Consider the following 21241-nt stretch of genomic DNA (forward strand, 5'->3'; position numbering starts at 1 on the left):
ACAGAAGGACAAATATGGTTTGGTCCCACTCATATGAGGCACACAGAACAGGCCAATTCATAGAGACAGAAAAGGGACTGCAAGTTACCAGGGCCTGGGGAAGGAGAGACTTATTATTTAACAGGCACAGATCTCCTGTTTCAGAAACGGGAGATGTCCTGAAAGCAGTGCTGTGTTACTCAGCATTGTGAATGCATTTTCATACTGAATGACACGCCTACAAATGGTTAAAATGATCAGTATTATGTTATGTGTAGTTTGTGTGTTAGTCACTCAGTCATGTCTGACTCTTTTGAGACCCCGTGGACTGTAGCCTGCTAGGCTCCTCTGCCCATGGAATTCTCCAGGCAAGAACATTGGAGTAGGTTGCCATTCCCTTCTCCAGGCGATCTTTCTGACCCAAGGATGAAACCAGGTCTCTCCTGCATTGCAGGCAGATTGTTTACGGTCTGAGCCACCCGGGAAGCCCAGGGTGTAGTTTACCACAGCCCCCCTTTTTTTTTGAAAGCCAACTGGCCTATAGGATGGCTTAGTGGCTTTTTAATTAGCTGCTGACATTTCAAGATGAAATTTCACCTAGAAACGAAGATTTTGCTCTTGAAAAAATAATTCTGAGAGGTGGCACGGTGCCTGATTTTTCCTTCCTTTCAAATATGGGTCTTTTCACCATTATTTCCATTTTTTAAGGCCCCAAAGGCAGTTTTAGACATTTGGCCCGGCTGCCTGAATGGAGGGTGGGGAAGTGCTCCCAGAGAGCAGGGCCCCATCGCTGTCTCGTTCTCTGCTTTCTCCCCGGGACGACGTGTCTGGCGCTCAATAGATGCTCAATAAACACAGGTGGACTAAATGCACAAACCAACCTCGGGATTCCCCGGCACTCAGCCCATCGCCAGAGCTCGGGAAATGGCCAGCTACTGGCCACTCTGCAAAAAGACCCCACAAAGAGAAATCACTGCGTGTCAGTGAAGAATCCTTTGAGGGAACTGACTGAAGGAAGGAGCCTGTTATTACAGGTGCAGACAAGGAATCAAACTCAACCAGAGCCACTCAGCCCGAGTTCTAGATAATTTTAGGTAATCCACCTCCGGGTTGCTACCCTAGGTCCGGGACTCGGAAAACCTGCCCAGAACAGAAGAGGCTCGAGAAGACCAAGTCTGCTTCTACTGCGCTGGGCTGAGATGAAATAAAGGACTTCGGTCTCTCGAGCAGATGTTTGGGCAAACTTCCCCTGTCCTAAATTAACAGGGGCTGGCAGCCAGCACAAAATAGGCTCTTCCAAGTCTTTACTCAGAGGCTAAAAGAGCCAGCTCCTTTGGGCAAAGAGGTTGGGTCTACAGAAGCCTCAGCAAGGCTCTGTAAGACAGAAACAATGGGGTGGGAAGCACACAGCTCAAGAAACATCCCAGCCTCTGCTCTAACTTGGCCGTGGTGCCAGGAGCGCACGCGGCCCCGGGCCAGGGGGTCTGTGGGTGGATGGCCCCGACGGTTGGTTTAGTGGAGTTCTTGCAGGCAGCTCTTGAACCCTCTGATGGAGCAGTGCGTCTGGAAGCGGCGAGCAGGGCAGCGTCGGGTCCAGGCTGGAGTCTCCGCAGTCAGCCTCGTGTCAGTGGTGGGCTCGCGTCAGCACCCCCCGCAGAAAGGAGCACGCTCTCAGAAGAAGGGAAGCAAGCTCGTCCTCACTGGGGCCGGCGAGCGTGCCACTGGGCTCCAGGCGAACCGGGAGGAAATCAAAGTGTCAGTTTGGGTTAGGAAACCGCGTGTGATGCTTCCCAGGCCTGGCTCTGCTTTTTAAAATTAGCTCCCTTCTCCATGAAGATGGCTGAAGTCATTTGGGTCTGCTCTTTACGATTGCTTAACAAGCAGAAAAACTCACGCTCTCTGGATGCACGGGCTTAATGAGCCGAGCAGATGAGAGGTGGGGGGTCAGGAATGGACCCTTAGGATTTCATCCACCCAGAATGGAACCACTGGGCTCTCAGGCGGCTCAGTGGTAAAGATCTGCCTGCCAATGCAGAAGACGCAAGTCCGATCCCTGGGTCGGGAAGATCCCCTGGAGAAGGAAATGGCAACACACTCCAGTATTCTTGCTGGGAAATCCCATGGACAGAGGGGCCTGGAGAGCTACAGTCCACGGGGTCACAGAGTCAGCCACGACTGAGTGGACTAAACCACCACAAAAATGGTGCCACTGCCCTGGATGCGTTTCCCGAGAGCTGGAGAGGAAGGGCCTGATTCCTACACCTCCCCTCTTTCCTTCCGCCTCACCCCTTCCTCGGTAGGCTTACCCCCCGCCCCCCGCCCCGGGTCCCCATCTGCACAACTGCAGTGAGTGCTCAGTGACCCCCCTCCCCCGCCTCCACTCCGAGCTCATTCTCCAAAACAGTCTTAAAAACGTAAATTCAATCATGACATCTGCCTGCTTAAAAGCCTCCGACAGCTACTCACTTCTGGAAGGAAATGCAAACTCCTCGCCACGTCCACAGGGCGCAGCCTGACCTGACCCCCGCCCCCCGCGACCTCCGCAGGCTTGACTGCTGTCCCACGCGCCTTCACCCTGCACCAGCGGCCTGGGTCTGCTTTCAGTTCCCTGAACACCCCAGGCTCAGCCCCAGGCTGGGACCCTGGCCCGGGGCAGTTCCTCCTGCCCCGGACACTCTTCCGACCGCCCATCTGGCTCCCTCTTTCCCACCTTTAGGGCTCCGCGCAAAGCCACCTCCTCAGAGAAGCCCTCCCTGACTACACAGCCCATGGTTACCAGATATAAGAAACAAAAATACAGATTGTCAAGTTAAATGTGAATCTCAGAAAACAAGGAATACTTTTTTAACTATCAGTATGTCCCAAGCTCTGTGCCACTGCGTGGGACACACTCAAACTAAGAAATCTGGATTTAAGTTAGCATCCTGTACTTTTCTCTTAACCTCCAGACCCTTTGGTCTTGCTCCTAGGACTGGTTCCTGTCCTCACAGCACTCCTCCCATCTCAAGGTGACCTGCTTGTAGGCAAGTTTGAAACTAGCCACGCCCTGAGGGCAGGGACCTCCTTGGTCATATGCCCCCAGGGCCTGGCACAGAACCTGTGCACACTAGGTTTCTAATAAATATCTAGGGAGCAGCCACAGAGACCCTGGGGGCCGAGTGCGTGGAGGAGCGAGGCTAGAAGAGCATGAGCCCGTCGTCTGCATGGAGGCCAGATTTCAGCTCAGCTCTCGCCCCAGCCCAGGGGCACCTCTTCTCCACGATGGGCTGTCATCCCTAGGTGCCCTCCACCAGCTCACACGGCCACTCAGGGAACCGGGAAGTGGGGGTGTGGGACCCAGCCTTCCTCTGACGGGTGCTGTCAACTCAAGGAAGTCTGCCCACCTCGGTGAGCTGGCTTCCCATCTGTAAGATGGGGAGGGGGCGGGCCTTTCGTCAGTCTCCCTCCATCGCATCAGGCGTGACAGCAGCGTCTGACGGTTGGGAGCTGAGAGGAGGGGAAAGGCTCACCTGTGCCGGCAACGACCCTTCTCCCAGACAAGACGACAACCCGGGCCTTACTCAGGTAAGAAAACCGAGCTCCCAGGGGACACGCGCACAGTCAGCTGACATCTTCTGGGCACCTACCATGGCCCAGCACTTTCAGATCCTCGACCTCCTTTTACGACCCAGATGCCACCAAACCCCCTTTTACAGATGGGGAAACCAAGTTCCAAAGCACATAAGATGAGGTCTGTCCAGGCTTCAAGCCAAATCTGCTGGATGATCCAAAATTCAGCCTGCTTACCCTTAAACACATACCACTCTTACTTTTTAAAAAAGTATGCAACCAAAACTACAGGGGGAAAAAAAAAATAACGCAAGAGGGTGTCAGACAGTTCGTTAATAAAAGATATGATTTTCTCGACGGGGGTGGAAATTCCAGCCTGCTAATTGCAAATTACTGAAAGTCTGTGGGCGCCAAGAACAATTTCTGATGGTGAAAACACTAGGGCCCATGTTAATTAGAAAACTCATGTCCTCTTTTTAAGGCATTGAAATAGCACGATCCTTCAAAGTCTGTTCTTGCACACGAGAAGGCTGGAGTTTGGGCAAACACTCAGCCCTCTGAAAAGAAGACCATTTTCTCTATCTCCGGCGGGGTGAGGGGCTCCTGAGCTGCAATCTGACTTCTGTTGTTGGGGGAACGCTCAAAGCCCCAGCCAGCTGTGGGTAAGTGGTGGGCTCCGGCCCAAGGGACCTGGGACACCGCCAACATGAGTCACTGAGGGCAAAGGTCTACAGAGCCTTAGTCATGGTCAAGCCCAGCTTGAAGGCTGACCTTTCCCAGAGGCAAGTCCAAGACAGAGAGACTCCCAGACCAAGTCAATTGTTTCAGAAGACACCAGATGGGGTGAAGCCAAACCCATGGAGAAAAACAGGTGGGAAGAGGAGGTGTCTTCTCTCAGTGAGTTCCAATGTTTCCAGGGGACGAATCCATGGAAAAGTACTTAATTTAGCAAAAAATTTTTATTTTAAGCATATGCATTTATATTTATTAAACAAAGCTCAAAATACAACCTTTGGGAACCTCCAAGTCATAAAATGACTCACATTAGGATGTGATGACTCAGTGGGAAAGAGGGAATTCCAATTCCACCACCCACGCCTTCTTTCTAAAAAATCAATTTGCCCTCTCAACAGGTGATAGGAGCCTCTGCCATCAGACTGGTCCAAGAAACCGTCCAGCAAAACAAAACACAAGTTCTCTTCAAACAATTTAAGTTTCAAAGCTGAGTAATCCGACACAGGCACGCTTCCAGCCTACGCCCCCGCGGGACACAGAGGGCCACGGAGCTACTTGGCTAGGGCCAGGGGGAGGGAGGGGGGCTGAATTAAGAAAGATTTACCAGCTGAAAAATTCCAAAACTCTGTGTCATGTGGAGGAACCTTCCAAAACATTGGATCCCACCCAGGCGCGGCGAGTCGCGCGGAGCCATGGCAACCCCGTTTCCGCTGCCACATCACTTTTATTTTTGTGTCCTTAGATTTTTTCCTGTTTTGCAATGTTTTGCTGGGACCCCCGACTCCGCCTGAGGCCTGGGTGGCCGGGGGCCAGGGTTACCAGCTGAAGTCAGGAACAGCCTGGACTTCCCAGAGTGAACTTTGCCTGGGGAGGTTACACATTTCTTACATTTCAGAGAATATAAGAAAGGCTTTTCAGCAATTACTGAAAATGGTCAATAGGAAGCTATGGACCATTCTGTGGGGTTCCTCTTTGTCCTCATGGATGTGACTCGAGAGATTCCTCTGGGGTTGATGACAAATGTTCCCGGGATTCCAGCTCTGTCACCAGCTGGGAACTGACCTGGGGCCCATGGCTTGACCTTTGTGAGCCTCAGTGACCTCATCTGTAAAATCGGATTAATGCTGCCTGCCTCTCCAGGCCGGTGTGACAATTAAATATATTCACTCAGCAACATGTATAAGCACCTGCTTAGCAACTAAACCACAACCACCATAAGCACCTACTGAGGGCCAGGGTTGTTCCAGATGCTGCAGACTCAGCAGCAAACACCACGTTCCAGCCCTCAAGGAACTCTAAATGTGAGTCTAGATAATAAATGAGCAAAAAAAAAAACAACAATAGACAAGATCTCTCCAGCAGATAGAACTTCCCTGGTGGTCTGGGGGCTAAGACCCTGCACTCCCAATGCAGAATTCAATCCCTGGTCGGGGAAGTAGATCCCACATGCTGCACATAAGGATCTCAGACGCCACAACGAAGATTAAAGATCTCATAAGACCGCGTGCAGCCAAAATATTAATGGTTTAAGTATCTAAGCATATTAAGCATAGATCTAAGCATCTATGCATATTAATATTAATATGGTTTTTTAGAAAGGTGATTCTCATAGAGCTAAGAACTTCAGAGAAGGCAGGGCAGGGCAAGGGGGGGAGGTCTAGCACCTTTGGAGCAGATGGTCAAGAAGGGGCACCTTAAGGACGTCACCTCTGAGCTGAACCTTATAGAAATGGGAGGATGCAACCCATTGGGAAACAGCAAAAGCAAAGCTCCTATGATGGAAAGGAGAGTGGGGTGTCTGAGGACAGAGCGAAGACAATATAGCTATGGCCCAGGAGCCAGGGGGCAAGTCCAAAGGGCTGAAATTGGACAGACGGGCCAGGGCCAGCTCACGCGGGCCCCTAGAAGTCCTGCAAATCATTAAAAATAGTAATAAAAACAATATAATAATCATTATTATTACTGCTGCTATAAATAAGATGCCACTTTCCAAAACACTGAGCTTTTCTAACTTAAGAAACACCACGCTCCCCTTCTCCTACTGTTTTTCCACCATCCTCCAATTTGTCATCCTGCTGGAGTGGAAACTGCCAATTCCATTTCAGTCGACGGCTATAAAAAGCACACTGGAGCTGGTGGTGCGGATGACCCAACGTGGGGGCTAAGATTAGCCCAGGAGGCTGTCACCTTTCCTTAATGTGAGAACCAGCTGGGGTTCCCCTTCCTTGGAAAACTTCAACTGTTCCACTCCGCCCCACCCCGCAGCGGCCCGGCCGGCCAAACTGTCCATGGAGATGGGAACGCGGAGCCGTTTTGGAAAAAAGAAGTTGAGCAACAGGGATTCCCCCTGCAGAAGGCGGTCCCGGGCTGGGCGGCAAGTGCTTGGGGTCAAAAGAGCAAGACCAGCTCCCTGCGAATACAAGGGCATCCCCCCACAACCTGTCGGAGCCTCTGGGGGCCAGACATCCCGCCAGGGAAGCCCTCCACTCCTCCGGGCCCAGGGGCACCTCGCGCACCGCAGCCTGTCGTTGGCATCGGTCCAGGGACCACATCCACTCAGGAGTCTTTTCAGTTAGACATCGGACAGTCCTAAAAGGACCCCCTGCCCTCAGTGACCCGCTGCAGAACTCAAGAGGCTATCTCACCACAAAATGGCTCAAGTCAGTGGCTCAGAGCAGCTGAAGGATCTCCAGGCAGACTCACCTGGTTCTGACCTTTTTCAGAGTAGAATAGCTAATGATCAGGCTCCCGAGGGGCCAACCCAGCACTGCCATTCACCAGGTGTGTGATCTTTACTCAGTTATTTAACCCCTCTGTGCTCAGTTCCTCAGCAAAAAGGGGAAAAAAAAGAAAAGAATAGTAGCTATCTTCTAGAGCTGTCATGAGGAATCAGATTGTTAATATTAATACCTATCAAGGGCTCAGAATAAGGCTTGGCACCTAGTTTATTATCACTCATTCTTGTTTTTCAACGTCTCCTGGTTCCATGAGATAAAATCATACTCAGCCTTGTCCTTCCACAGTCTAAATATAATAACAACTGCTAATATTTAACAAGCATCTATGCAAGATGCTAATAATAGAGCCTAAAATGCCAAGCTCCATGCAAAGAGCCTAATCTGTATCATCTCATTTAATTTCCCCATCTCTCAAGTGAAGTAAATCATCTGTATTTTACAAAAGAGGAAATGCTGGCTTAGAGGAGGTGAAATGACTTACCCAGGATGGCAAAGCCACCAAACGCACAGATCACAGATTCGAACTCAGGCCATCTGACCTCACAGCTACAATGGTAATAACCACCGCAGCTGACGAACCTCCCAAAGTTTGCCCATGAGGCCTATGCCTGGGGCAGTATGTGACCGATAAGTAACCCATGGCCTGAACAAGGAAAATGCTGGAGAGACCGTAAAAGTAACAAGGAACACTCCTGATGCACTGCGTGCCCACTGCTTGCTGATGCGTTTAACTCTGGGAGGGAAAACTGGTAACTCACTGCCTGGAATCAGAAGTCCAGGGAAGCTGAATAACAAGATGATGCTGGATATCATCTGCAGGAAAGTTCCCCAACTTCTCCAGGCTCAGCCACCTGCTTGTCTGGTTAGATGGGACAAGATGCAGAAAGCAGCGGGCTAAGGGCACACCCACAGAGAGGAAACGTCATCACTCCTCTTATTCACACGCAGCTTTTCAAAGCTGAAAGAGACTCTGATTTTTCTCCCTTCAAGAGGTAAACAAATTTCTTCTGAAACCAAGAGAAGGAAAGCAGGAGAGTAAATGTCTGCCTGCCTGCCTTCCATCCTTCCATCCATCCAGCAAATACCCATCTGAGGCCCTTGAGTAGCCTCACAAGTACGTGAGCTCCCAGGACAGTTGAAAGCTGTCTGGCTCCTAGCTCCACAAGGAACTGGGTAGCACCTGGTCCCCGAGCCATCCCTCCGTACTTCCAGCAGCCCCCCAAGGAGACTGCTCACCTGGACATGAAGAACAGGCTGTCTATATATTCTCAGCATTTTCCGCTCTGCCAGTAAGGTGCCTTGAAGCCACACACTTCTTGTGGAAGTCAGCACAAGACCAGCAGGATGATTTCCTGGTCCTAGAGACCCATCCAAGCTGGGGAGGCTAATACTAACTTGGCTATTTACATTTCATGCCACTCTCCTGCTCGAGAACCCACCACGATTCCCTATTACCTTACTCAGGTGCAGACTAAGTCAAGGCCGTGTCTCTACCTGGCATCAGGAGACCGCTCTGCTCTGGGCTCTGCTCATCAAAACACTTCCTGGTGATAACCAGCCTCTACTCCAGACACACAGGTCTGCTCTGTCTCATGAGAGCCCAGAAACTTTTTGCCATAGAGAATTTGTACACTGTTTCACTGCCTGAAAAATAAAGCCTCCTCCAAAATATATTAAGATGTGCAATGCCTTTAAACCCAAGACACCACATGTCCACCTCAACCTTAGGAAATAACAGTAACAAACATCATAAGCTAATACATGTGGAACACTTACTAGATACAGTTGGCTCTCTGTATCCGTAGGTTCCACATCCATGGAGTCAACCAACCACAGACAAAAATATTCAAAACAAAAAAAAGTTAAGAAAGTTCCAAAAGGCAAAACTTGAACATGCCACTCACTGGCAACTATCTGCATAGCATTTTCCTAGAATTAGGGCTTCTAAGTAATCTAGAGTGATTTAAAATACATGAGAGGATGTACACAGGTCCCACCAAATACTACACCACTGTACACAAAGGACTTATGCATTTTCTGAGTTTAGTATCTATCAGGGTCCTGATACCACCAATCCATTGCAGACTCTGAGGGACAAGTGAACCAAGCATTTATGCTCTTAATCTCATGACCATCCTATAAGGTGTGACTGTCACCATCCTCATTATACAGAGAAGGAAAGTGCTGCCCAGTGAGGTTAAGCAACTTGTCCAAGGTCCCCCAGCCAGGAAGGAGGAGGACTGGGCTTTGAGCGCAAGCTGTCTGGCTGGAGCGCGTGAGCCCTTACCTAGCTGACCAAAGGCACGAACAGGAGGCTCGTCACAGAGTCACTTACAACAGCACAAAGTTGGAAGCAGCCTCATGCCCAGTGAGAGGAGGACGGTTAAATAAAGGATTGGCAACCACAGGACAGATGCAACGCACCCACCTACATGTCCGTGTTCCTCCTCACGACACCATCACAGCCCCTCGCACCCGCAGGGCCTGACCACGCGCCCTCTGAACCGCTCAAACCCATCCGTCCGTCTCCCCACACCACGGCCCTATTTCATGTCATTTTTCTATTGCAACGGCATCAGCAAGCCTCTTTAAAGTCATCTGCCTTCTACCGTGCTCCCATGATGTGAGGAAGCAGTTCTCACACCCTGGACACGGGGCCAGCCCATCCCAAGAGCAGGCTCTGTGTGGACAGGGGAAGGCGCACCCCTTTCAGTGACACTCAGACCCACGATGACCCCGTGTCAATGGCGACCCCCAGAAGAGGCGCCCTGGTGCAAACCCCACAGTGGACAGCCTGCCTGTTATCTTCTGTGGGTCATGCTGAGGGCAGCAGACAGACAGACATCAACTCACCTTTGATCTGACCTGAAATCATGTCCATAGGCAAGAAGAAAAAAAAAAACTCAGCCTAGCACCCGTAACTATCAAGCAAATTATATAACCTGATATTTTTCCTACTTCAGACCATGGTCTTTTTACCACGTCCTCATTGGTAAACACATGAACAGACGGCCCAAATTAAGAAAGGATACACATGTCCATTAAACCTCTCATAGCAAAGGGAGCAAAATTCAAGTACTAATTCAGCACGATTTTTTAAATTAAAAAACAGGGCATTTCCGGGATGGGTGGAAACCACTACCGGCCCAGTATTGGTGGAAGTTTCCAATTTGTAAGTTTCCGGAAGGTAATTTGAATTCTACAAAGCAATATGTATTTAAAGCTCTCAAAATGACTACCCAAAATCCCACATGGGAATAAACCCAACATAAACAAAAAAGATACGCGTGGAGTTTCATGTGTAAGAAGACTAATTAATTAGTCCTACAAGTATAACCAGATTAACCGCAGTATTAGTTACAATAAAAATATAAGCTGCCAATGTTTATTGACTTACAACATACCTGGTGTTGTCATAATTACCTGACACGTATTAACTCGTTTAACTGACAACCCTATGGGGTAATAACTCTTGTTATAGTCATTCTATTCATAAAGAAACAGAGGCACAGAAAAGTCAGGTATTTTGTCTAAGATCACAGAGTGAGTAAGTAGCAAAGGCAGGATGTGAACCCAGGAAACCCAGGGCCTGGATGTACGATATCCAGCATGTAGGATTAATCATTGTGCTGTGGCTACTCCTGTTTGATAACCGTCTAAAATCTGAAAGAAAAAAAAAGGTGTCTCTTTATGTGTAAAAAATAATTTTAAAACAAGAGTTGGGGGTGGGAAAAGCCTTCTCATCCAACCAAACAAGCCAGGGTGAGTTAAGATACGCCATGGGACATTCACACAACAGTGGACCGTGTCGATATCAAGATCGCTGGAGACCAGGGAACTTCTCCCGAGTGAGTAAGGAAAACACTACACGATGGGCTCTAACCCCCCCACATCAAGAAGAAAACGATGGCCACTTTCGCATGGCGCGCGGAAGGCGGTCTGACCTGTGGTCTTCTCCGTGAACACGACTTTGGACTCAGCTGTGAAGTTCTGTCCCGTGAGAATCATCTGCTGGCCGCCGTACACCAGGCAGCCGTCGGTGTCCTGTCTCTCCACCATGGGCAGCTCGTGGGCGGACCGCTGGGCTGTGGGCGAGAGAAAATGACCCGCTGTGATGACGGGAGACGCCCACTCGGAACCGTCCCGAGGTCTCACGGGGCACGGGGCACTCTGCCCACCTCTGTCACTGCCAACGCGGAACCCTCACCCCAGCAACCAGTGACGCTGCAAATGCTATGTTCTTGTCAACGTGCCCGAAGTCTTTGGGGCTAATTTTCTCCTAACAACAAGTTAGGAGAGTTCATCTTCATGACTCAAGAGACCGATGCCTGTTCTCCTTTTAAGAAGGAGAGGAGAATAAGAATTTGATTTTTTAAATAAAAGGATAGGCAAATCAACCTTTCTGTAAGAGGTTTCCTTTGCTAGAGGGCACTCTCCTCTGCACTTGACGGCAACCACACACACAGCTCATGCACGTAAACTTGAGGGCCTGATTCCCGAGAGTTGAGATGCCTTGGCCTCGGAACTCATTCGCCATTCTGAACACAGTTCACCACCATCACGTCTCTGACCACATTTTCTCACACTCCCCTCGCTCACTCCCCTCCAGTCACCTTCCAGAATGTTCCCACCGTCTCTGAAACACACAGCACACTGCTATCGTTGAAGGCTGGCACTTTCAGGCCCTCCTCTCTGGAAGGTTCTTCCGCACTTGCCTGCACGGCTGCCTTCCCCACTTCTCCCAGGCTTCTACACAGATGTCACCTCCTCAGGAGAGGCTTCCTTGCCCCACCCTTCCACCCTCCCCCTCACAGCTAACAGCAGGGCCACCTGACCATCTGTCTGACGGTGCCTCCCCCTTCTCTTTCCTCTTTATCCTGCTCCATCCTGCTTAGTTCACCTCCAGAGAACTTTCCACTTTCAGAAATGCTACCTGCAGCATTCTTGGTTCATCTGCATTTCATCTCTTCCCCGAGAGAAGTAAGCCCAGAAGAGAGGAGCATTGCTTTGCGTGTGTTGTGAGCCCAGGGCTGGGCCCAGTGCCTAGGACTTAGCAGGGGGTGCTTGAGATGGATGTAGGGATGGGTGGGTAGATGGGAGGGAGGGAGACAGGGAATGAAGGAGGAGGGAGGATGGATAGAAGGTAAGAAGGAAAGACTGATGAGTGAACAGAGATGGATGGGTAGAAGGGGTGGAAGGATTGGTGGATGGATGGATGGAAGCAAGGATGGATGGTTGGATGGATGGATGGATGGATACAGATGTATCTCAATATATCTTGACACATATTTATCTCAATATCTCTACATGGCTATCTCTATATCCTCATCTGTATCTGCAATGAGGAATGGGACAGGCTGAGTGTGTAACTACAATGATATACTTGAACGCTCATCGTAACCTTCTAAGGAAAGAAGTATAATGAAATTATATGCCTCTGGGGAGAAAACGGAAGCCTAGAAGTCAGCTATGGTGATGCTGAGATTTGACCTGAGCCCTCAAGAGCTGGCCTGTCCAGCTTCAGAGACCCCTCCCTTTACCCCTCCGTCCAGCCAGTTCTTCTGGAGGGCAGGCTGCAGGAAAGAGTGAAGACCCTCTCCGGATGCCTGCCCTGGGCAGCGTGAGAAATGGCTCCAGCCGACACGAGGGACCGTCTCCTGGGCCTCGCCTCGGCAGCGTGGGCCGCAAAAGCCGGCCCGCCCCCTGGGTGAGTCAGCTGAGCTCCTGGCGTCCCTCCCAGAGCCGGAGGACTGGGCAGAGGGCCAGCCCTCTCTGTGCCAGGGGCCGGCGGACCGCCCCCTCCGGGAGCCGGGGACACAGCTGCGTGAGGCCCGAGGCGCGGGCCTAACCCTGCCCTCCCGGCCGGCCTGGACCTCCAGGTCCAGCACCCTGTCCCTTCTGCCCTGGAGCCATGTTGAAACCCATGCCTTCAGCAGCAACCATGCACGCGACAACCTTTAAGGAGTCTGCTGTGGATAAGACGCTCCCAGACACCGTACGCTGAAAACATAGCCCAGCGACTCTCAGTGACCTCCCGGCCAGTATCTCCCCATCCCAGGCCCAGCCCAGGCTCTCTGTTCCCAAGGCCCAGCCAGCCAGCGTGGTTCTAAGGGGCTCCCAGTTATGGGCACATATTAAAAAGGCCTCTCGGCAGGAGCTGCTAATTTCTCCCACATGGGCTGGGTTATTAATCCTTTCTTTCAATAGAGGAGTTGTGTGTGACTTCCTAATTGAGCTGCCATCAATGGAGATTTATTAGCAGTGAAAACAGCAGTCACACCACCTAGAAAAGCAGGGCCCAGTTTTTCGGATCGGCCTTGGATGCGTTTGGGGGGCGAGGAGGGGCTTTTGGTCCCAGGGATGAAGGGGTGGGAAGGCTGCAAGACCCATGCCGCCCATTCTGCAGGTGGAACGCCTGAGTCATCGCTCCTGGGCGAGCCGGCCAAGGGCTCGCGTCCAGCCAGGCCGGGGACTGGACGTGGCCATGAGCTCTCAGCGCTAGGCGGGAGGCTGGCCCGGCCAGCTGCTCCGTGAATCACCAAGCACTGCTGTGAACACAGCTTGGCTACTTCCTGAAGCAACCTCATCGCTTCTCTCTCCAAAGCCTCATAGGTTCAGGCAACCAACTGATTCTCCCTTGACCGAATCTTCATTTCCCACCCCTTCTCCATGATGCTTCGTCACTCAGTCGTGTCAGACTCTTCACAACCCCATGGCCTGTGGCCCACCAGGCTCCTCTGTCCATGGAATTCTCCAGACCAGAATACTGGAGTGGCTGGCCATGCCCCTCTCCATGGGGATCTTCCCGACTCAGGGATTGAAACCAGGTCTCCCACATTGCGGGCAGATTCTTTACCATCTGAGCCACCAAGGAAACCCCTGCTTCTCACTACCTGAACGAAAACCATCTTTTCTAATGAAAATGTAAAGACAAAAGTCCAGTCTCGCTTCCTATAAGCTTTTATCTGAACTGTGGTCTTGCAACTCAAAGTGTGGCCTGCATCCCAGGGACGGGACCGGGGGTGAAGGGTGATATTAGAGATGTAGAACCTTGGGCCCCACCCCAGACCTAGCGAACCTTGTTAAGACTCTGCAGCTTAACAAGGAACCCAGCTGACTCTTATGAGCTGTCCAGGGGGAGAAGTACTGCTTAACCCTGGCTACACATGAGCATCAGCTGGACAGTTGAAACAAACATGATTTTCCAGCCCTAGTTCTACCATTTTACAGACAGACAGATGCTCAGAACTCAGCTCCACGGAGGGGCAGCCCCTTCCCTCATGAGAATGTCGCTTGGGACCGTTCAAGTCAAGTCCCCACCAGGTGATCCTGTAGGGGGCTTCCCAGCTCGAAACCTCACTTTGCCCATCTGAAAAACAGGGCCACCAGCAGACCCATCTCACAGGCTGTTGTGGGGGTTAAATGGGAGAATTCACAGAAAGCATATTTGATCTAATAAATCCCGGCCGGTAAAGCAAACACCACGATGCGCCGCAGTTCCTGCAGCGGCTGCCCCGTGCCACCCAACACCTGCGGCTGTCCACGTGTTTACACACGGCACCGCGCTCATCGGCGCTGCTCCTGCTGGATCCCGACCCCAAACCCAGGTGTCTTGGCCCTGAGCCCCAGCATTTTTCAAAGTGGGGTTCCCAAGTCCCCTGGTTGGGGGAGGCACTTCATAAAAATGCAGCCGCCCAGGTCACGCCCCTAACCCTGGGCCCTGGCATCTCTTGGAGGAGGCTGGACATTTGCATTTTTACAATCTTTCCAGGCGACCTGTTGCACACACTCTGCATGAGAGCCAAGCCCCACACTTAAGAGGCCACCTGAGGACTAGGGGACCTCCTCCAGGGGAGGCCCTGCGCCCGCAGAGAGCCCAGAGGCAAAGCAAACGAATCCAATTAGCCTCTGAAAGAGGAACTGAGGAGACGCAAACAGCAACCAAAAGTACCCCCGGGTCCGCTTCCTCCTCCCTCTCTGATGCAAACCCTCTGACACCGAGGGCTACTCACTGGGGTGACACCGTCACGGAGGCAGGGCTCCCCGCAAGCCCACTGGTCCTCCCAGGCCTGCGACACCGTCCCCGACGGCCCCCACCGAGTCCCGTTCGGCTCTTCAACCATTAGCAGGGCCAGCCCCTCCAAGCCCCCCAGCCCTAGAGCGGTCTAAGCAAGCCCAAGCCGCCGCGGGTCAGCAGCTTAAAGCTAAGCCCACAGCCCACGCCTCACCTGTGGGCGGAGGCCAGCCCCTCCGCTCCTGCTTAAGCATCAAGGTGGCCCTCAAAGCCGGGAGATTTCCCCCAGGCTTCCCTCCTGCCCCTGGATTCTGGCACATCATAAAGTGGCTTGGGGCTCCTGGGTTTTACAAGCTCTGAATCAACAGGGCGCTGTTGGTTTAGCCCGTTTGGGTGTTTACTTTCACTAGCAACAGTGGTTGATGGGGAGTCGAGCTGCGGCAGCAAAGACTAAGTGAAGGAAATTCACCCCAGGAGGGTCCTCCGGGTCGGCCTGGACAGGGGACACTGCTGACTGTCTGCCTGCCTGCCATTCTCCGTCACGGGGCTGCCTGGCCAAGGATGCCCGAGAACCACAGGGGAGAGGAGGAGAGGCTGGCCAGGGAGATCAGGTACGCAGGGTAGGTGCGTTCTGTTAACAGCTGCAAATGGTCACAGCTGCCCAAGGGAGTGCGTTGGATCCCAGAGACTTCTCAAACACGTTTTTCTTTACTTTATAAAGCACACACATAATGAGGCAATTCATGGTCATGGGTCAAAGGAAGGATGCCAACAGGTGACTGCCTGAGTCTGAAGCCCAGCTCGCTGATATCTTAGCTTGGGGAACCTTGGGCAAGTCATTTCAACTCTCCCTGCCTCTGTTTTCTCATCTATAAGATGGGAATGCATCACACAGTGCTGACCTCAGAGGGCTGTTTGCAGATTAAATGAGCTGGCGCACAGGAAGTGTGTGGCACCTCGTCAGAGCTCTGTGAGCGTCAGTTCTGTTTATTTTTATGGCTGAACTTCATGAGACCACAGAGCAGGAACGATTCCCATTCTGGAGCTGAGGGCGCTGAGCCTCCCGGAGGAGGAGCTCCACCCCCCTGGGAGCTCACAGCTACGGAAGGCGGAAGGCGGGCTGGCAGAACTTGACCCCAGACTGTGAGATTCCCCCACCCGGAGGGACTCCTTTTCAGCAAAATAGGGGAAACTTAGTGGGAAAGCAGCCAGCCAGCCTGAACCTCGAGGGCCCCCGGCCCGCCACGTCAGTCTCACCCGGGCTCCAGCACTGACCATCCCCCAGCCACAGAGCCCTTCTCGCCTGATCTCCGGGCCCCTGGCCTTGGCCGTGAGCCTGGCCTGGCCCAGAAGGCGGTGCTGTGGCCTCGCCCAGGAGAGGCGGGGAGCAGGCCCGGCAGACGGCCCCTTAGGCCCCCGCCCTGGCTGCTGCTGGGTCTTCCCTGGGAAGCGGGAGATGGTGACAGGGAAGCCCAATTCTCCCTGAGTCGCGGGTTCACCTGTGTGAGCGAACTGTGAGCACCCACAGCACAGGAGTGGGGTACAACGTCTGCAAATATAGGGGGTCCGCGGCGCTGAAGACCGCCCTCCAGCTCTGGACCTCAGGGGGTCTCAGCGTCCTCATACGGAAAATGGAACACGAACCCCGGGCCCTGCAGGACTGGGACCTCCCCTCCAGTCCCCACGGCACTGGGTCCATGGGGGGACCCACGCCACCGGACTCACAAGGAGCCCCGAAGAATAGTCCCATGGGTGTCCAGTAACCAAGACCCTTCCAGGCGGCTCCGTGAGTCTCCACCTGAGTTGTGAGCTCCCTGGCCACTGGGGGACCCAGGCAACCAGGGCAGAGAACTGGACAAGAGCTTTAACCCCTAGCTTCGCCCTTGCCCTTGCCAACCATGTGATGAGCAAATCAGTTAGCCCTTCTGAACCTCAGCTCGCCAAATACAAGCTTAGTCTTTAAGATGAGTCTACGAGGCTGGGGGACTTCCCTGGTGGCCCAGCCCAGTGGCTAAGACTCCATGCTCCCAACGCAGGGGCGTTGGCCTGATCCCTGGTCAAGGAACCAGGAGCCCACATGCCGCATGGTGTGGCCAAAATTTTTTTTAATGATAAAACTTTTAAAAACTAGAAGCATGGGAGAAAATCTTTGTGCCCTTGAATCAGACCCAAAAAAAAGTGTTCTGAGGCTATGATGAGGATGGAAATGAGTTAACATACATGGCAGCTGGGGGCACAGAGCAACTCTTCAATGAAGGGGAGTTTTGCCTGCCACACCCCTGCAAAATGAGCTCGGTAAAAGGCCACAATCCCAGAGTCAGGTAACCCTATCAATCAGCGGAGACGCCACCCCAATCCTGGGCTCCCCAAAACCCAGCTTTCCTGTAATTGCCACCCAGCCAACCCACAGCAGATAACCATCTGAGCTCCGCTGAGCAGCAGGGTTGCGACTTGCTGCCAGGTCACCTAAGGCAAAGAGTGTTTTTGAGCCCCCAGACCTGCTGCCACCTGGGCTGTGTGCTCTTGGCAGCGACACAGGGGCAGAGAGAGGTAGGCAGCACGTGCTTTGCAGAGCATCGGGGACAGCGACCGTGGGGGCAGGACGAGCCATACCGCAAGGGAGACACTGGGGTTATTCTACTGAAACAGATGTTAACATTCTTACCAGCCCCACTTTACAGATGAGAAGGCTGAGGCACAGAGCGCTAAGTAACTTCCCTGGGACTAAACAGTTAGTGGCAGAAGCAGGATGTGAGCCCAGGGCCCGAGTCCTAACCAGCACCCTGCTGCTGCCTCCCATCATGTTGGTTTCTGATGTTTCTGACACGTGGCTCCTTGGTCATTGCTTAAAAGCCACCTCAGGGCAGAGGCCTGGCCCACCTGCCCTCTGTTCCATGCCCCGATGCCCTTCCAGATCTGCAGCTATACCCTCTCGAGGGCGGCGATCCAGCGTGGAGCGGCGGGGGGAGGGCGCCCACAGCCCCCTGAGGGTCGCCAAGCTGGTCTCCAACTTCTGTGAGATGATTAATCAACCATCGTCACGCCTGATGGAGCTCAGCCTGGGTGTCCTGGGATTTAGCAGGACATGGATGTCACAGTTGGCCTGGCTGCTTACTAGCGGTGGGACCACAGAGCTATTAGCCTGACCCCTCTGTGCTCTGGTCTTCCCATCTGTAAAATGGGGACTGATGCTGAGCTCCTAGGGTTCTCACAGGGATTCAGGAGCAACGGAGAAAGTGCTCGACACGCAGGGTGACTAATAATTGTTGCCTGTCCTTTACCACTTCCCTGTCTCCCTCCTCTCCTCTCTCCCTCTGGTCTTCAAGTATATATCAGCATCTGCTCTGTGCCAGGCATGGTGCTAAACAGATTTTCCCCAACGGTCCAGTGGCTAAGACTCCATACTTCCACTGCCGGGGCTGCAGGTTCGACTCCTGGTCGGGAACTAAGACCTCACATGCGGCAGTGTGCGGCCATAGATAAATAGGTATGTGTCTGCTCAATTACTCAGTCAAGTCTGACTCTGTGACCCCATGGACTGTAGCTCACCAGGCTCTTCTGTCCGTAGAATTTTCCAGGCAGAATGGAGTGGGTTGCCATTTCCTACTCCAGAGGATCTTCCCGACCCAGGGATCAAACCCACATCTCCCGCATTAGCGGACAGATTCTTTACCACTGAGCCACCAGGGAAGCCCATCGTGACATTCAGTTTTGTTTGAAATAATGTCTTTGCCAGCTTGTTGACTGTGGATTTTCCCCACTAGAATGTGACCTCTGGGATATCCAGGACTTTGTTTTGTTCACTGCTGGATCCCTAGTTGCTAGCACTATATGATATACTCCCAAAGGAGAAGGGGGCCGCAGAGGATGAGATGCCTAAATAGCATCACCAACTCAAAGGACATGAATTTGAGCAAAGTCCAAGAGAGAGTGAAGGACAGGGCAGCCTGGTGTCTGCAGTTAATGGGGTCACGAAGAGTCAGATGTGACTTAGCGACTGAACAACAGAAAGAGCAAAGTATGCTTTTAATTTGCAAGAATCACGTTAAGGAGCCCGTAAGAGTCATGTGGGTCATTCTGGCTGCTGGCAGGGGCAGACGGACAAGAGAGCATCTCTGATTTATGAAGAGAAGTGCGATCAGTTTGCCCGTCTGGTCTTCCTCATTCTAAGGATTTCCACAAAGCTCTGCCGTGCGATCACCCACCTCCCACACCAGACTTCGGGAGTGAGGTGGAGCGGTGAGGGAGAGCTGGTGAGGGAGGGACAGGCAGGTTGTCTACGCTCTCACTTTCAGAGAACAGCATATGAAATAATTGCATTTCCACATGGGAAACGATGGGACTGGACCTTACCTCCCACCACACACAAAAATGGATCTGAGATGGTTTTATCTGTAAATCTCCTAATAAAAGCCAGAATCAAAAAACTTTTAGAAGAAAACAGAAGAGAGTATGTCTGCTATCATCAAATGGGCAGAGATTTCTTAGGGGAATGTAAAGAATAATAATCCCCAAAGAAGAGAATAAATTAGACTTCATAAAGATAAAATATTGATGCTCTTAATATGGCACAATTGAGAAAATAAATGGGCGAGCAACAGACTGGGGGAAAATATTCATAATACATAACTCTGACAATGCATAAATGACTACTGCATATTAACAATAAAAATACAAGGGACTTCTCTGGAGGTCCAGTGGTTAAGACTCCACTTCCAATGCAGGGGGCATGGGTCCAATCCCTGGTCAGGGAAGTAAGATCCCGCAAGCCACGCATTGTGGCACAGCCAGAAATTAAAAAAGAAAAAATATGAGTAACCCAATAAAAAATGTAAAATCTTTGCACTAACACTTTAGCAAAGAAGACATATGATATCCAATAAGTATACAGACTATGGGTCAGCAGCACTAGTCTTCAGGGAGATGCAAATGATGGGTTATGCACAACAAGGCACCATCCCACACTCACTGGCAAGACTGTGATTCGAAAGAGGGACAGAGCCAAGTACTGGTGAGCACGTGGAGCAAGAGGAATTCCCAGATGCCCTGGTACGGAGTGTAGAATGATTTGGAAAACACATACATTGAAACATACACTTTCCCCTGTGACCCAGCAATTCCATTTCTGGGTATTCATTCACCCAAAAGAAAAGAAAGCATTTGTCCACAAGGGCCTTGAAGGAGAATGTTCATAGCTGCCTTTTTCATGATCCCCAAACCCCGGAAACAACCCAAATGTCTATCAGTGGTAAATAAACAATTGTTATATTCATACAACTGAATACTGTTCAGCAATTAAAAAAATAGAGAGAGAACCACCAAATCACACAATAACAGCCCTGGATCTCAAAAAACATCATGCTAAGTGGAACCAACCAGACACAAGAGTCCATGCCGTACCAGCCCGTGACATGAAGTTCTGGAAGAAGGGAAGCTCCCCCAGGTGACAGAAACCACACGAGTGGTTACCTGTGTGGGGGGCTGGGGAGGGGGCGGTGGGGGAGGAGGAAGCGTCAGGAGTGGAGGAAAACGCCCTTGGTCTTGCTTTGAGTGGTGGTCACATGGGTGTACACAAGTGTCAAAAACCACTGCGTCTGTGCCATCTCGGCTATCGTAATTACAGCTTGGTGAAACATATTTGTGCCACAAAAGAGACACTGCAAACAGCATATGAGAAAAGCCATTTTCTAGCCCACACCTCGTCCCCACACCCCCAATTCCTGCAGAAAGAGCAAAGGGAACTTGCACTGCATGCGGAGCGGGCACGGCTCAGCAGGAACCGCTGTAGGTGTTTTCTGAAATGCGATGACCAGACAGGCCCCCTGGCCAGGCAGGGAGAAAACCCAGGGGAGGCTCTCATGGGGTGAGGGACACGTCCACACTGTCTTTCTACCCCACCAGGCAGCCTGGAGATGCTTGTCTTCATGCTTTCATTTTTTTTCAACAAACATTCTAGAGTCAGCGGCTGTGTGCCAGGCCCTGGCGAACACCCCACTGGCCCCTAATCCTAACGAAGAGACTGACAGGTAAATTAGGTGTCAGCAAATAGAGAGGGGCACGCTGAACCCTGTGCAGGGTGGGCAAGCTTCCCCCTTATGGGGGCCCGTCTAAACAGGGGCTTTGGATAAGGAGGGCTTAACTGAGCAATGGAAGGATGGTGGACGGGCACGGCGGTGGGTGTCTAACTTCGTCGGGGGACGGGGGGGCAGTCAGAATCACCAGGCCC

The 21241-nt window shown here is 51.9% G+C and overlaps 1 protein-coding gene across 6 annotated transcripts in view; it reads right to left on the reverse strand.

Moving 5' to 3' along the window:
- Window positions 1-21241, reverse strand: part of NFATC2 (nuclear factor of activated T cells 2) — a 158561-nt gene that overhangs the window by 50714 nt on the left and 86606 nt on the right. For all 6 annotated transcript variants that reach the window (XM_043884593.1, XM_043884594.1, XM_043884591.1 and 3 more), the window contains exon 6: window positions 10946-11086. In XM_043884593.1, the coding sequence (XP_043740528.1) occupies window positions 10946-11086 (141 nt within the window). The remainder of the gene's footprint in view (window positions 1-10945; window positions 11087-21241) is intronic.

The sequence above is a fragment of the Cervus elaphus genome, chromosome 23 (assembly GCF_910594005.1).
Source record: "Cervus elaphus chromosome 23, mCerEla1.1, whole genome shotgun sequence".
Lineage (NCBI taxonomy): Eukaryota > Metazoa > Chordata > Mammalia > Artiodactyla > Cervidae > Cervus > Cervus elaphus.